Source organism: Fusarium falciforme, chromosome 2 (assembly GCF_026873545.1).
Source record: "Fusarium falciforme chromosome 2, complete sequence".
Taxonomy (NCBI): domain Eukaryota; kingdom Fungi; phylum Ascomycota; class Sordariomycetes; order Hypocreales; family Nectriaceae; genus Fusarium; species Fusarium falciforme.
The window spans coordinates 3,488,826-3,505,680 of NC_070545.1; the positions used below are offsets into that span (position 1 = coordinate 3,488,826).

Genomic DNA, 16,855 nt, shown 5'->3' on the forward strand with positions numbered 1-16,855 from the left:
ATTGACCTAAACAAGCACATTCAACAGTCACCAATTCAATTGTCTCTGATATCCAATGAATGAATTATCGTATCGTTCAGCCAGTCACCATCGTTACACGACCCAGAGGGATTGCCACAAAGGTGCTCAAAGGTGCTCGGCACCCGGAACTTTACGAATCCGCACGTGCGCGATAGGCTGATAGCCCGACCGTGATCTGATCTCCCCATGACACTGGTGGGGAGAGGATGCCCATGACGTTCGTACAGGCGACAGGGCTGCTGCACTGCTACCGTACTGTGCTGCCACTGTTGAGCATCTGTCTCTGTAAGCGGCCCTCTCCTGATGACGAAGCTCCTTCGCAGCTCCTTACCTTATCTGTGCTGACGGCGCGTGGTTACAGTACAGTCCCTGAAGATCCACGATATCATCCCGCACGGCCTGTCTACCTACCCAAGAACCACGCCGGAAAAAGTCGTCGTAGAGGCTAGCAGTGCCGAGGCCAATACGAGATGATCAACGACAAAAGGTTCGGGCGTCGTAGCAACCGTGACTGAAAACGAAGCCTTTCGGCCGCCGTTTGGTCTACGAGTCCACATTCGCACGCGCTTTACTGGAAATGGGACCAGGCTGCTTTCGGTAAAGGTCAACATGTGCCAGACGAGAGGCGCAGACAAGGTCCAGCAGACCCCTGAAGGGGTCCCCCCTCTGTCAGAGGCTGCCACAAGCTCACACGGCGCCCGTTCATGCAGCACTGTCCTCTCAGGTCCCAGGGGTCTGGTTGGGGGGGCCGGCCGAACGTCGCCGACTCGCTGAAGGATGGAGTCGCTCCGGCAAGGAATCCCGGGTGATCAGATCGTCTGTCACTGAATCTCGTGCCTTTGCTCGTATCGCATCTCTGGGAGCACAGCAACGTTGGTCGGCAGAGTCACCCATTTCGGTGGAGAAGCATCTGCAAACCCAAGTCACTTGCCCAGCGCAAACACGAGATAAGCAGTCGGTAGCAAGCTTGGCGCATGTCACTAGCAGCTTGGTCATTCAACTGAGATGTCGGTCATTGATTACGGTAGCTCATCTTTTACGGTGCTTGGCTTGGCTACTGCAAACAAGACTGCCACCGCCATGCGACCTCTCGGCTGATTGCTGTGCAACCAACCAGCCAATACGCAGTGCCCCATACACAGCATCCAGAGGGAGCACTTGATCTGATGCATGCCCTGCATCATGGAGCGGGCCTGTCATTATGCGGGAGAGGTCACTACAATCCCTGGCCCGGTCAGTGCCGAGTTCAACAATTGACTTGCAAGCAATCGAGTCTCATCCGTCTTCCCCATCTCTCATCCGTCTTCCCCATCTCTCAGCCGGTTCTCCTCCTTTGACCTTCTCCATCCTTCCCGCTTCGTCCAAGCGTCCTTGTTGATCCATCGTGTTAACCCATGGCCTTCTCTTCCTGTGGTCTCCACAGAACAGAGCCGACGTCACCCTGATCTGACATTCCCGCAGGTTCTCCACGAGGCCATTTCTGTCGGAGGCGAGAAAAGATTCGGAGGCGAGAAAAAAGAAGAAAAAAAAGACTATCTGAGGATCTAGAGGGAGAAGCAAACACGAGCCTCCATCACGAGGCATCGCATTCCAGCCATGGACCGGCCGAGCCCACCCGCCACACCCAAGATTTCTTTGTGTGGTTTTTTCTAATTTTACTTGTGGTCTTGGCCAGGCTTGGTAAGGTACTTGGCAATGTCTCCGTCTGGCCTGGCGCCTTTCGGGGAAATGCGTGTCAGGGTCTGTGTGAGGGTGTGTCATGGGCATCTCTGAGTCGCTGGGTGAGTCTGGCCTTTCAGGCTATGGCCGCGGCGCCAGGGCTCTCGAATCAAGAGCCCTCCCGTCCCTCACTCATGCGAGGGGCCGTGGAGAGGCTTGATGGTCCCTGAGCTGAGGCCCTGGCACTTGCGCAAACTCTCCGTCCAGCTATTTCAGGTCTTTGCTGACTGATAGGGACCTAATTATTATTTCTGCTTGGCTATCCCGTATTTCGGCCTCACCTGCTTTCGCTACACTCCGAGTCTGTTGTTACGAGAGTCTCTTTCACCGCTTCGCACGATGAGTCTCATGAACCAATCCTGCGTTTCACTCTGTCACACTCAGTCTGAGCCTGGATGTGCATGACGTGATGGAAAGTTGAAGTTCGTTTGTTTGTTTTGTCGAGATCTTCGCAACCTCTCCACCATTCTCTTCTCCGCCAACAACATGACTGCAATCTGCAAATCGCCATTTCAACTCTGCCCTTGGCGCTCAACAGTGCATTCAACAGTGACAGACAATGTCTATCGTGCGAGACTCGGTCGGCCACTGTCTCTCTTCTCGCCCTAGTGTGCGCCGACCCGCCATGGGCCCCTGATCTAAAACCAACCCCGAGTTTCAGAATCCAACAAGGTGGTCGAACCATGGACTCTGAATAGACAGAGTCGAGTCCGCCAAGCAAAAGATCCTACCGCGCGATTTATCTCGAGAAATTAGAGTTGCCTGATTGACACCGCCGAGAAGCCCAAGAGAAGCATGAATCTCGTCAAACCTCCACAGACACGAGGTGATCGACCGTCTATCTCCTTGCCCTGCTCATCACTGAGCACAACAGTACGTCAACGGTCCACAGACTTGGTCCACCACAATGTCTGTCAAGTCATGGGTCCCCGCGGTTGCTGTCTATCATACTCGGCCGATTACTACCTCATTGAGCCGAAGAACAGATAATCGTGATCAGACATGAAGCATGCCCGCACGTCTCGGTTACTCATCAACCCTAGATGCCGATCAAAACACACAATTGTGAGCCCTAACCATGATCGAGAATACTTTTCTCAAACAAGGCGTCTGAATCCTTCCACTCTGTCTGTAGCCTGTTGCTCTCCATCACCTAGCAGGATCAAGATCCTGTGCTACAGGCACAATGCTATGGGCTTCCAAGACTCTCACAACTCTATTCTTCGTACTGGCCCCTGACGAAACGGTTTCACTATGCTTTAAAGTTTCGTTTCCGCTAGACGACTATATGGGATGATTATCCGACCAACCAACTGCTGTTGGACAACCCCCACGGAAGGATGCCCATGTATCTGAAACCGTCATTATGCGGCACGGTCATTGCAGGAACATCGGCCCTCTTGCTCGGAAATCTCCCCAACACGGGTCGTCGCCCTATACTTTAGATTATCAAGTTTCATCGAGAGGAGCGCATGAGTCTTGATGTTTCGATCGGGCTCCCTCCAGGCAGACGACGTCTGTTTCACTTTGACGTGATTCACGATGCCTTCAGGATCATGAATCCTTCTTGTTGATCGCATGCGGGCCTGTCCATTCCAGCAGACCGGATGCATATATGGGGTAACGCCGTAGTCCAACGCTGTAATGTCTCAGTTGTCAGTCGTTGGGTGAGAACCGAACCTGGCCTATGTGATGATGCTCTGAAGCTGAGTTGCCAGAGTCCGCAACCAGGCCCAGGCTCGGAAGGGCCGAGCATTACAGTAGGAGCTTGTGTTTGACTATCTCGGTCCTGCCGTTCTCTCCATGGGTCTGGCCGGTCATGGCCGATATGGTTCAACCACCACACCTGCAGTCACTCATGAAATGAGTGCCTCACGCCAAACAAATGACCCTACAATACAGTTAATGTTATCAGGTGAGGTAGGGGCATGACTCTTGCGCGTAACATCGGTGAGGAATAACCGAGTCATTGTTCTTGGGTGATGTGATTGTCACAAACCCTCGCAGGGAACAAAGAGGTTTACCGAGGCAAACCTGTCCAGCTGCCCAGCCTTCCTCACTCTAACTAGACAGCAATACCGCCGTGAATCATTCCGTTCATACAGGAATTGACAGCTCGAGCCATTTACATAAATCATTGCTTTCAGCTGCCATCTTTGCCGCTTCTTGTTTGTAGGTGTCGGTGGTCTAGGGTGGGAGAAGGAGGAATCGCTCAAGGAGAAGACCGAATTTGATGCCAGCCATGTCAGGGGCTATTTAAACGGAATGAATGAGATCTGAACTACCTACCGAAATCTATATTCTACCCAATTTCTGGCTCCAGTGTCGTGGTACAGTAAATGTTCATACAAGCCTCATTGGCATCCATCTTGCTGTATCACTCCACGAATGAAACCACAGCCCCTACTGAATGGACACACACACAGGCCAGTTCGCTATCATGAAATCGTAACCAAACTGTATCAAATAATCAACTGGCTTCGTCCTAGGTGCCTGGGCTCTGACCGATTAACTTCTTGACGCCTGATCTAACAATCTCATCTTGGCTCTCGATGATGACTTCTGTAGAAACTGACTTTTAACATATTCATGCCCCTTTGAATACCACAATAGGAGAGCAGCTCGCAAGAAACGCCAAAGACTCTGTCGCCATTGCCTCGGATGCTCAAGATCCCTCAGGCCCGAGCGAGAGAACTCTCCCACGACTCCGGAGCCCCCGGTCCATCACGATGAGCCACAACAGACTACATGCCCCTGCTGACAGCTGTCTGAATCGTGCAAGGCCCGATCCCCCATCGGAGCTGACAGTGACGTGCATACGTAGTCCCGATCTCGTCTCGATGCGGGCGACGAAAAAGGGTCAGCAGCACACCAAAAGTTGACAAATCTCTCATCATGCGATCTAAAGAATAGACGCCTGGTGGAGGCATACTCCAGATAAAGGGAGGAGATCTGCCTTGTTCTGGAACCTCGTGGCGAGCAGCTTTTCCTCCGCCTCAACAAAGAAAGACAGCGGATCCCTTCTCGAGACCGTCATCGACCTCACACCGTATCTTGGGAAAAGAAAGAGTTTCTTATTCCCACGTGGACCCAAGGCTACAAGCCCAGGGGGATCGCTGGCGACGGTTGAGGTTGTTGACGCCATTGTGGACGATTGGTGGCGTCTAGCGATGGCCTCTAGCGTCAGGGGTGGGAAGCCGTTGGGTCCTCCAACGTCAAGCCTCCAACGTCCATGGCCGTTAAAGGCCGGATTTGGTCAAGAGTGAAAAAAACAGTGGATATCTTGTTCTAGAAGGTGTTGTAAACGAGCTTGAAGAGATGGTATAAGTACAATAAAGAGTAGACAGAGAGTAGCCAATTGATTCAACTGCATCTTCACTTTAATTCCCCTTTTCTGTGCAGGTTCACATTCATTCATTCAAGATGACCTGGAACATGTCATTCATTCTTCTTCTCGCTGCTGCTGCAGTCTCTGGTGTTAGCGGAGGGCCTTGTCGTCCCAGATCACCAACCTATGTTCCGACTTACAGTGTGCCAACTTACATTGCACCAACTTATACGATCCCTTCCAGATCAAGCACTTCTTCTATCTCTTCTTCCCATTCTTCGAAAGATTTATCTTCCACTTCTATCATGGTTTCAGACACCACTACAACATCCAAGTCCATGACTTCAACCAGCGCTGAGCAGAGCTCAACTGTTATTTCCCAAGAGACCTCAGCCAGCACTGGATCTACCATTTCTTCTTCTTTTACTTCTACTTCCGAGGCTACTCAGCCTACCACTATGAAGACCATTACTTCCAAGACGAGTGAAGCTTCAACAGTTACCAGCGAGACTTCCATTACTACCTATACTGTCGCTTCCGAGACGACTGAGGGTACATCTACTTCAGTCACTCAGACCACAAACTCAGATACTACTGAGACTTTCACCTTCACTACTGAAACGAGCCCTATCAACACATATACTTCAACACTCCCTACGGATACCACAAATACCTCTATCGCAGAGACTTCAACGCTCACTACTGAAAATACATCTTCCAACACGGAAACATCAGATTCAACCATTTACACAATCACTTACTCTACCCCTGAGGATACATCGACTACAACTGTTGATGTTACTTCGTCCAAGACAACTGAGTCGAGCTCCACGGCTGAAACCACCACTGCCACTACGACGGGAACCACTAGTGAGACCTCGAGTACCCTCACCACAAAGTCTGAGACAACTGAGTTGTCAAGCGGCACGAGTGAAACAACCTCGTCTACAGCCACCGCTGAAACCTCGGTTTCAAGTGAGACCACTAAGGAGACCACGACAGCCACTACAACTACTGGAACCACCGAATCTCCGAGTGCCACCTCCGAAACTCACTCTACTACTGAGACAACTTTCACCTCTGAACACGCTACTAGCACCACCGCCGAGGGTTCAACGACAGAGATTTCTACTACGACGGGTGAGAAGTCAAGCACAGGTATCTCATCCGTAACTAGTGGAACTGGTACTTCCACCAGCACAGAGGCGACCTCTACAACAGGAGCCAGTTCTACAAGTTCGTGCGAGACTAGCACTTCTGCTACAACCGAAGACACATCTACTACGGTGTCTACCACGACCACAGAGGCATCAACCACTTTAACTGAGGCTACCACATCTACTACGGAAGTCTCTCGCACATCATCCGAGGCTCCGACCACCACAGCCGAGCCTTCAACCACCAGTACTACCACTTCGACTTCCACTGCCGAATCCTCAACCTTGACCTCTTTTACAAGTACTACTTCCTCCACTAGCACTAGGGCCTCCAATACTTCTGAAGCCGCCACCACCTCGCCATCCTGCTACCGCTACACCCTCTATGACAACCCCCCTGAGGGAGCCGACTGCGGCCACGAAGGTCACCGCAACGGAAAGAAAGCCAAGGTGCTCGGCTATGGAGACAGCGACAGCGTCGAGTCCTGTGGACAGAGCTGCGCCGAGACAGAAGGCTGTAAGGCGGTCGTGTTTGGATACTGGGACGATGATATCAACAACCCCTTCTGCGAGTTGTTGGACGCTCCTCAGGCTAGGGCAGATAACGATGAGACGTCTTGGTTGTGGTATGATCTCAAGTGCTTCAACCCGGATTGTGTGAGTCCGCCTGGAAATGAGTGTGATTACTAGAGGAGGGGATTGTTCAGGTTGATTTATTGCAGGGGTTGGGCATGGCGTTTAGACTTATACCACTTGAATTATTATATTCGTTTTGACAACGACGGGCAACGTTTCTTTAGTTCTATCATGTCTTCCATTTTTAGATAGTTTGGGTTCCAGCCCTTTAGCATTACTACTACATAGTCGCGAACATCAAGCCTAGATTTACGACTTAGAGCTCAAGATAAATGGCTCTCTCGTTAAAAGTTCGCACCATCACTTATATTTATACATGTCTAGATCATCAATGGAAATCTCCAATTCGAGGACCGAAATACTCCCCCGGTAATAACGACTTTAGCACACACGAACTGGTGCCATCACAGCCCTGGAACGGAACCCTGTTCCCCCACCAGTCAAGGTTGATGTCGTTATACTGTAGAGCAAAGAAGGCGAGGAGGGCCGAGAGGGCAATGCCAACAGAGAAGGCGGCTGCCAGGATGTAGTTGTACTGCCAGAGTTAGCTTGACAATTTGACCAAGATAAATGATCACATACCTTGGCCCAAAGACCGAGATACCGCTTCTTGATGTACATCCAGGAGAACCAGGCAATAGGCACAGCAGGCAAGAGGTAGCCAATGTTGTACGGCGCCCAAACATGTCCGCCCTTGAGGAGAACAACTGGGTGCGTGCTCCGGATGATCCTGCTCTTGGGATACTTCTTCCCAAGCCACCAGAAAATCACCACCACGAGCACACCCACCGGGAAGCCCACCAGAGTCTCGACGTACTGTCCTCCAGGTCCAAACAGCTTTCTGGGCCCAATGGTTCCCCAGAGAACGGCGCTCGTGAAGAAGCTGTTGAGACTAGGACAAGTGAAGCGGTATGGCGCACTCGGCGTGCAGATGTTCTCTAGGTGCATCTGGTACTGAAGAATACCGACATATACAAAGGTCGAGACAAGAGTCGGGACCATCTGCGCCCAGAATGTAAACCGCGGCGGGAGCTTGAGGTAGTGAGCCATCTTCATGTCGACGCTAAAGTGAATTGCGTGAGTGCAGGTTGTGTAGCCAAACGCCTTGAAGAGACTCAGCGAAAGGGCGTTTCCTTCGACAAAGGAGCCACCGAGGAACTCGGAGAGGACATTCAGGGGCACCTCGATTCCGGTTGTGGCACTTATGATGCCAATAGGTACGATGAATATGAGAGTAAGTATCACACCGAATGGTACCACAGCTGGTGAGGTATGGGTAGGCCACTGAGTGATGGCGACTATACCGACGATGAAAGCAAACGCGAGGCAGATCATGAACCACCACTCTGGAACCTCGCGGTAAGATTTCATGAGGCGGTTATGCACGTCGAGCACCTGGTCAGCTTCGACTTCTTGCTTCTTTGACGGACGAAAGCTATTGATCAAATCCCGGAAGCCCATAGCGATATGCCGATGGTGATATAGAATACCGTACGTGATGGCGGCCGCGTAAACTGCAAAAAAGAATAGGTATATGATGTAGTTGCCGGCAGAGAGAAAGGCGGGAGAGTACGCCTCGTACTTTTCGGCGTCGAATAGTCCACGGTGATCCAGGATGAACGAGACATTGTACAGCCCGCCAAAATGGTCAAAGACGCGGTTCGAGTTGACGGGGAGATAGGCCATGGAGTAGGCATTCCCATAGTACATGCCAACGAGAACGCAGAAGCTCAGCAAGGCTCCGACAAGGACGTTCATGGTTGTGTGGATAGGAATAACGAGGGGGTTGACCATGGTAGTGGCCACGTTCCAGTCCAACGTCGAGAATGGATTCAACCCGAGTCCTGTGTATCCGCCCGTGATGATGGCCAGGTCGCGGTTGTTGGGGGCAATCCACGTCATCCAGCTGAACCAGGTCAAACCGGCAAAGACGTAGTTGGGAAGCCAGAAGTAAAAAAACATGGCGGCGGAGGCGATGCTGAAGAACCTGAGGCGAGACATTCGCCAGATGTGCTTGAAAGGTCCTTGAACGGGGGCGTTGGTCTCGCCGTGGAAGGCAGTGTTCAAGGCGACGATGGCGAGACTTGATGGCCATACACAATATGATGGGTAGACCAGGAAGCGTCTACAGAGGCCGGCGAGACCATAACCGATAAAGTTGGCTGACAGACCAAGGAGGATCTGATATCCGATACTGTTGGCCCATGGCTGGTTGAAGAAGAAAGGGAGATACTGTATCCAGGCGATGTAATTCGTGTACGGCGCCCCAACAGAGATGCTCGCCATGATGGTTATCAGCATATGCTCCTTTCTATTAAACGGTCCAGGATTAAGACTATGCCTCACGCCAAAGGCAGTAAAGCCAACATTAGGCAGCGTCTTTTCCAGAAACTTTCCAAACGGGTAAGCAAGCAGTTGCGGCACCATAGCAGACACACCAATAGGTGGCTGGCGCATCTCAAAGAAGCCATTCACGAAAGCGATGGCGGCTGAGAAGATGAGGCCCATGAACCAGGCGCGGATGGTGGAGCATGGCATGGACGGGTCGTCGCGGTTGTCGACGACGGCGCGGACTTCGGAGTAGGGGGAGTTGTTTGTGATGAGGGCTGCTTGGATCTTTATTTCCTGGATTGTTTTTTGGTGTTTGTCTGGGTTGTTGAAGATCTCTTCATTGCCTGCTAGGCATGAGTATAGGTTTATGAATGAGAAGGGATGAACGTGCCTATGAAGGCTTCAATCTTTTCAATGACGGTCAAGGGGAAGTTTGGATCTCGGCCGTAAATTTTGTAAACTTGATTCATCATCTGAGTTGTGAGCACACTTGACCAGCCAAAGCAGAACGAGGTGGTCTCACTTTGCGAACTTCTTGAAGAGATAACGTGGTCGCTACCTCTTTGGCTTCGAGCAGGTCATCCTCAGTGACGTTGAGGTCTCTCTCAAACACATCCTCAACGTCGCTTGACGTGTGAGAGCCAGACATCAAGCCCTCTCGAGTCTATGATCGTTAGAGGTTGATGAGACGATTGACATGAGACACTGACCTCTTCTCTGAACTCTACATCCCCAGAGACGGGAGACTCTGCCTTTCGCAACTCTTTCGCCATTACGAGGACCGATGTGTAGATACAGGAAACGACAGAAACACAAAAGACAAGAGTTATCCTTTTTAGCTTCCGCGGACCGTCAGGGATATATGTCGATCACAGTGTCTGTCTGCGAAATCTCTCGTCATCCAACAAACCTGAGCTCCCATAGGGCTGGGAAGAGAATTAGTTTAGAACAAAATCCGAAAGCACATGCAAAGAGAAGATGACGTTTCAAGAGTTGACCCAACCAGAGAAACTAGAGCATGGACGATCGCTCTTGGCAATGGATCGAGCTGAAAAGATGACCGCATGTGCCGTGCCACCAGTGACACCAGCACAGCCCATCCCTTCTGCATATCTCCAAAGCATCATGATGAAACGCGCATATCTCTAAGGACCAGCCCTACGGGGCACAGACCAGGACGGCCCTCGACAACACATTGAAGTGGCTAACATGTGGGGATCTACAACTTGAATGACGGCATGAGCCAATGCCATCTCTCGGAGACTTCAACTCGCCTAACTTGCCCAGTTTGGCCGAGTATCAAAGTCTCTTCCGGCGATTAAGGATCTGATAAGGGTAATCCGTCAGCTTAGTGCAAGTGAACGTCCAATTAACGGGCTCTATCAAACACAGCCTTGAACAAATTCGTCTGGGCACGACAGTAGCGTTTAATTGGTGCGAGAGCGATGCCGCTGTCGGCCGTAACCTGACTTACGACCGCCGACGCTAAGCCCCCCAACGCTCTGATATTCGGCCCAACACCTAACATCACACCATTCTCACTCAGAAATCACGAAATTTGGGGAGCCAAGGAGTATCTTCAGAACTTGATATTGATCGAACTAGAAACTGATTGTAACTGGGATGTGAACCGAATAATAATACCCATTAAAACATAACAAAACAACGGTCCCAGTATCATTGGCAAAGGAGAGAAATTCCACTTTTCAACTATTGCGCACCAGACGCAAGCGCGAGCGACTTCCAGTGGTCACGCTCTGCTTCCAGCCTCGCAATCTTGGCCTCAAGATCCTCCAGTCGCTGAGCCTTGCGCTCACGAGACTTTCGCGCCGCCAGGGTGTTGCGGGCACGCTTCATGGCAACGACATCGTTGGGATCATCCACAACAATGGGAGGGAGGGGCTTGTCACGCTTGCGAGCGTTCACTCCCGCCACCGAAGAGTGGCGAGTCGAGGGAGAAGTACCCGACTTCCGGCGGTCGGAAGACGAGGAACGACCAACCGACTCCAGATCATCCGACTTGGTCGCTGGTGAGTTTTCCACACTGGCCTTCTCAAGAGCGGACACGTCTTGAGGGAACAGAGGGTACCAGGGATCACCAGAGGTGTCAAAGTCGGCGTTGCCAAAGTTGGGAGACACATCATATCCGTCGGTGAAGTCAGGAGACTCGTTGTGGATGGACGGCGAAGTCAGCGCCGTGAGAGCCGACGAGTTAGGTGCGGACATGAATGGCTCCTGGAAGAGCAGATCGTGGGGCGACACAGTCGCCAGGTTGGAGATGGAGCTGGAAGCACTGCCGCCCAGGTCAAAGACGCTAGGAACGGCAGGCGAGGAGAAGGCCGTGTTGGCCCCGCCCTCGAAGGCAGTGAACTCTTCGAGTTCGACGTCTAAAGATGGTGAGCTAGAGCAATCAGATGAACATCTAGGAGACAAACCTGCGGCGTTCATCATCTTGGCGGTTTGTTGGATACTTCCGGTACTCTGGGAGAAAAGAGGAACAGGAGGCCTGGCAGATGTGTTCTGCTGTAGCAAGGTGGTGGACGACGAAGGGGCCGAAGAAGCGTAAAACTGATTCGCGGGGCGGTTGACAGGAGACGAGGTGTTACCGATAGCCTTGAGCAATTGGGCTACTCGTTGATTCTGGACAGCGGAGGAAGCGGGCTGTTGACGACGTTTGTGCAGATAAGACGAGTGACGACGCTGGTTTGACAGCGATGCAGTTGACCGATTAGGGGGCTGATCGAACAAGACAAAGTCCTGATGCTGTGTTTCGGGACTCTGGAACTGGTGCGCGGATAGTGCCGGCAGGCTGGGTTGCGTGGAGGGAAGCCATGATGACTGGGAATCCGTGGTTGAGACTAAAAAGTCTTGGCCTGAAATGTTGGCGGTGTTGAGGGAACTCGAGCTGATGCTATTCAAAGCGGTGCTGAAGTTCAGATCGACCAAAAGGTGAGCTGAACGGGGTGGTTGAGTGGGGATGGATGCGTTTAAGTCCGGGGACGGAATCTTGACGGTTGGACTGGGGACACTGGGGGAAAGGGGTTGTTTAGAACATCTTGACGACCGCCTGAGGCGCTGAGCTGTACTTGGATATGTGTGTGTAGAAATTTTGGGGGTGGAGAGAAGAGGAAAAGAGAGGAAGAAAGTTGCGGACTGGAAAACGGGGAGAATTTGTATTTCTCAGGCAGCAACGCAAAGCGAGGAAAGGAATTGTGCGCCGCCAGAGAGGGTACTTGCAGCACAGGAACGGAGCCAGACCGGACACAGGCAAATAGAGTGCGCTTCCTCCAGCCGAGGATTCGCCGCCCAGGTACCGCCGCGGAGGGCGCCCTTTCGGAGAGACATGGGGCCGGGCAATGACTCACACTTTTTTGGGGCTTAGCCAAAAGGGGACTCGCCGGTCTCGCCGGTGCAACCAAGCCCTGAGACGGCCCCCAACAGGACAAGCAAAGCCTCCACCAGCAAAACACTGAAGGCCAGTCTGTGGTTCAAAGGGCGCACACACGACAACGCGGCGCACAGGCGCGCCCTCCTACGTGGGCTTTTTTCGAGGCTGTCAAGACAGCGCCCTGGTTGATGCTGCTGCTTCGCCTGTAAAAGGGTTAGCGAGCGCAGGTGAGGGTCGTAAGCAACTCGGACGGACCCTGCGCCCTCAGCGCCAATTGGCCGAAACTATCTCCCCCAGTCTTTCGTCCTGATTGGGGATCACCGTTTGGAGCAGACGAGCCAATGTCGTGCTTACCAATTGCCCTCCGACTCCCATCCCATCGTCGATAGCCAGTCTCATTTCCCGGATTGCTGCGGCTGACGAAGACGCTGATGAAGGAGACGCGAGTCCTGCTCCCACCAAGGAGTGCCTCTTTTGGGACATCGGTCTGCCTGGCAGTCTGCCTCCGGCCCGTCCATCCAACCCCCCGGTAGCGATCGGTCAATACGGTGGAGGCTTTTCCTTCGAGCGTCTGCGATTCCTAAATGCCCACAGTAGACGGGTCGAAAATCCCATTATTTTTCGACTCTGGCGCACTGTGCCTGGAAAACGCTCCCCCTTCCCATGTAAGCCACCACAAGGGCGGCCGACAAGCCTTGCATCTCGCAGGGAGGCAGCCTGGAACAAAACTCGAGCCAACGAATACTCCGTACATGGGCCATGAGCGCGGCATCGGCCTTTTCGTAGTTGATGCCTTTTCTGGCTGAATTTACCGAATTTATGGCTTCATGATTCTCTCAATGCCTGTTGAGATGAAGCAAAAAAAGTCTATCAGCACAGTTTTCCGAGCCACTCCGAAACGAGTCGTGATGGAGCAACTACCTCGCACTAACTGAGACGGTTCCCCAGAGCCAAAAGAAAGATGGTGTGGGTTGCGATAACGTCCCGCTGCTTGCCGGAAAAGAGAGTCTCGCTGCTAGGAATGCAACAGGCCGAGCGTGCCGTTGTTGCAACGCACTTGAATGTGTACAGATTATCATTATGGTACATCCTGTCTTTGTACAGGCACTTCCGCCTCGCGTTAATTCGTATGCGCGAAGACGCAGCCGGATGGAGCTTCGCTGGCTCGGAGCCTCGGAGCCGCCAAACTGGGTTATCGCTTCGTCTAACCCAACGCCAACTTCCAACAGCAGGTTACCTTTATTCCGTCGGACGGAATTTTGCTTCTCATGCTCCCAGCTTGTCCAAGAACGAATCAGCCTGCTTCTTGGCTCTCCGCGCCGCCATGTCCTCCCTGCGCTTCTCAATCTCCCTTCTCCTGGCCTCTTTCTGATCCTCGCGGGCCCGGCGCTGCTCCTCCGTCTTGCGCCGCTCTTCCGCGAGCCCCTCCATCTCGGCCGTCCGTGTCTCCTCGTCCTTGCTGAACTTGTAGAAGCCCGTGCCCTTTGTCCGGATCTCCCAGTCGGCGTCGTAGTGCTGGTCCGGCGGTGGTGTTGCGCTTCGGTCCCTCTTCCGCGCCAGCTCTTCCATCTTCTCTGGATCTTCTGGGTTGAAGGCCATCGACTGCACTGCGTCGCCGTAGATGAGGTTGCTTGGTGCGCTAGGACGTGCCGACATGCGCTCTAGCTCTTCGGCTCCCAATAGGCCTCGTCGTGCTCTTCGCTCCAACCTGTCCCTTTCTGCCTTGGTGACTTGCCGCACGCGACCAAATTCATCCTCATACTCAACCATCTCGCCGCTGTCGTCAGCATCCTCGTCGCTGCTTGTTGCGTAATCCTCCTTTCTTTCTTCCTCTCCCTCGGCCCATTTTCGATCAAAGTCCACCAGTGGAGCAGCCTCGTTTTCCTTGGGGACGTAATCGCCACGCTTCATAGCTGCGTAGAGTCGTGCCTTTTCCTCCATCCTTCGCCTGGCCCTCGCCAGCTCCTTCGTCTCCTCCTCGGTGCCTGCCACCTCTTTCAGCTGTAATTTCTTTGCTCCATCTGACTCCTTGCTCCGTTTTGGTTTGCTGCCCTTGAAGATGTCTTCTTTGCGGTCCTTGGAGGGGCGTGACCGGCCTGATGTTGGGCCTGACGCGTTTGACATCAACGATGTCAGCTGAGCCGTGAAATCAAGCGAACTGGACAACGTCGCATCTCGCTTCTGCTTCTTGGGCGCCCTTTGGCCATAGAGATTTGGGTCTTGCGGCATGATGCGTGCTGGGTAACAGTAGGTTTGCGAGTGGTCTTTATGTACTGTAGTTTGCAAGTCGATCGTGGTGAAGGTAAGTTTATGTCATGGAACGGTTATGGAGAGAGCTCAGCCTGAGGCAATCAGAGCACAAACAGCAACACCAGCTCGGCATAGAAAAGCCCGAAGACCCCAACTTGTCAACTCTGTCAAAACACCAACACTTGGATCTATCTCAATTATTTTCAAAATGTTGCATGTTGTCGCACGTGGTGGGCGAGCTCTATTGCTTGCCCAATTGGTCGTCCATCCTCCGGTCGCGTAGGGTAACCCACCGCGGGGTTGGTCTGTCGTGCTCAAATGGCTTTCCTGATGCCCCGCCATCGGACCCCGAGTTTGTTCTTCACAAGCTTCTCGACAGTTAAAGCACAGTAACAGTCATGGCCGCCCCCAAGCAAGTTTACATTGCCATCATTGGTAATTCAATCTTTATCTATATGCGCAACCACTAAAGCTAATCAACAACAGGCGCCGGTGGTGTTGGCAAGGTCTTCATTGACCAGCTCCAGACCCTCGCTGCTCGGAGGCCTTCCCCGAAGCTGAGTCTCGCCTACATTGCCACGAGCCGCAAGGCCCTCTACAACGACGACTACTCTGCTCTCAACCTCGAAAATGTCGTCGATACCCTCGGAGCCTCCTCCAAGGCCCCCCTCGCTCTTCCCCAAGTCGTTGAGTACCTTTCCAAGGCCCCTGCCAAGACCGTCCTCGTCGACAACACGAGCTCCCAAGACGTTGCCGAGCTGTACCCCCTCGCTCTGAGCCAAGGCATCAGCATCGTCACCCCCAACAAGAAGGCTTTCTCTGGCTCCTATAAGCTGTGGCAGGATATCTTCTCGGCCGCCGAGGCTTCTGGAGCTCGTGTCTACCATGAGTCATCTGTTGGTGCTGGCCTTCCCGTCATTTCCACCCTGAAGGATCTAGTTGAGACTGGCGACAAGGTCACCAAAATTGAGGGTGTCTTCAGCGGCACCATGTCTTTCCTCTTCAACTCCTTTGCTCCCACCGAGGGCCAGGGCGGCAAGTGGTCGGACGAGGTCAAGAACGCCAAGTCTCTTGGCTACACTGAGCCTGACCCCCGAGACGATCTCAACGGTCTCGACGTTGCTCGCAAGCTGACTATCCTGGCCCGCCTGGCTGGTCTCCCTGTCGAGTCTCCCACCTCCTTCCCCGTGCAGAGCCTCATCCCCAAGGAGCTCGAGTCCTGCACCAGCGGTGACGAGTTCCTCGAGAAGCTCCCTGCCTTTGACCAGCAGATGGAGGAGACCAAGGCCGCTGCCGAGAAGGCCGGAAAGGTTGTCCGATTCGTTGGAAGCATCGACACTGCTTCTCAGCAGGTCAAGGTTGGACTCGAGCAGTTTGACCGCTCTCACCCCATTGCCGCTCTCAAGGGCAGCGACAACATCATCAGCTTCTACACTGAGAGGTACGGAAGCAACCCTCTGATTGTCCAGGGTGCCGGTGCTGGTGGCGCTGTGACTGCCATGGGTGTGACTGCCGACCTGATCAAGGTTCTGTCGCAGATTGCTTAAAATCGAAAGTGCTAGCAAAATAAAAGCGTGCCCAAGAATATAAGTCTATTATCATATTCTGATCGATCGAGGGTTCGTGACTAGCAGCGTAGTGTCGCCTTGTCTATACCTGTCGCTATTGCCGTAGTATTTGTGTTCGAAGCGACAGCGGCGGGCTTTGAATCGCGAGGCGAAGCGGGGGAGCTGTTACTGGCGGTTCTCCATGCCCAAACGACAAGGTCGAAAATGATGAGGAGAACGATCGGGACAAACAAGACCAGACCAACCCCGAACTATCCGCGCGTCAGTCTCCCATCAAGGGGGATGGGCCGAGCTGCACTTACACAGACAAGGGAGATCCAGTGGACAACCGAGGAGTACTCAGTCAGCAGAGAACCAAAAAGATTCCATGGCGCGTCAGGAGAAGACTCAGACATTGTGGTATACGGCACAAACAGCTTGGAAGCAAAAAAGCTCATGACTATGAAAGGGGGTGATG

General features: G+C 52.8%; 5 protein-coding genes across 5 annotated transcripts; 1 reads left to right on the plus strand and 4 right to left on the minus strand.

Moving 5' to 3' along the window:
* Window positions 1–7,189: 7,189 nt before the first annotated feature.
* NCS54_00301500 (Hypothetical protein) lies at window positions 7,190–9,965 on the minus strand (the record flags this gene model as incomplete). Its single annotated transcript, XM_053148602.1, has 5 exons — window positions 7,190–7,396; window positions 7,444–9,536; window positions 9,584–9,665; window positions 9,716–9,856; window positions 9,903–9,965. 5 exons carry the CDS (start codon window positions 9,963–9,965, stop codon window positions 7,190–7,192), a joined length of 2,586 nt encoding a protein of 861 aa, XP_053004577.1.
* A 937-nt stretch (window positions 9,966–10,902) lies between these two features.
* NCS54_00301600 (BZIP domain-containing protein) lies at window positions 10,903–12,315 on the minus strand (the record flags this gene model as incomplete). The annotated part of the gene is made up of 2 exons (XM_053148603.1): window positions 11,628–12,315; window positions 10,903–11,579 (listed from the first exon to the last, which is right to left on the minus strand). Exons 1-2 carry the CDS (start codon window positions 11,641–11,643, stop codon window positions 10,903–10,905), a joined length of 693 nt encoding a protein of 230 aa, XP_053004578.1. The 5' UTR covers window positions 11,644–12,315.
* Window positions 12,316–13,846: 1,531 nt separating this feature from the next.
* Window positions 13,847–14,842, minus strand: NCS54_00301700 (Hypothetical protein; the record flags this gene model as incomplete). Its single annotated transcript, XM_053148604.1, has 1 exon — window positions 13,847–14,842. The coding sequence occupies exon 1, from the start codon at window positions 14,807–14,809 to the stop codon at window positions 13,847–13,849; it is 963 nt and encodes a 320-aa protein (XP_053004579.1). The 5' UTR covers window positions 14,810–14,842.
* Window positions 14,843–15,228: 386 nt separating this feature from the next.
* Window positions 15,229–16,377, plus strand: NCS54_00301800 (Homoserine dehydrogenase; the record flags this gene model as incomplete). Its single annotated transcript, XM_053148605.1, has 2 exons — window positions 15,229–15,265; window positions 15,317–16,377. The coding sequence occupies 2 exons, from the start codon at window positions 15,229–15,231 to the stop codon at window positions 16,375–16,377; spliced, it is 1,098 nt and encodes a 365-aa protein (XP_053004580.1).
* An 80-nt stretch (window positions 16,378–16,457) lies between these two features.
* Window positions 16,458–16,850, minus strand: NCS54_00301900 (Hypothetical protein; the record flags this gene model as incomplete). Its single annotated transcript, XM_053148606.1, has 2 exons — window positions 16,701–16,850; window positions 16,458–16,649 (listed from the first exon to the last, which is right to left on the minus strand). The coding sequence occupies exons 1-2, from the start codon at window positions 16,833–16,835 to the stop codon at window positions 16,458–16,460; spliced, it is 327 nt and encodes a 108-aa protein (XP_053004581.1). The 5' UTR covers window positions 16,836–16,850.
* Window positions 16,851–16,855: the final 5 nt, after the last annotated feature.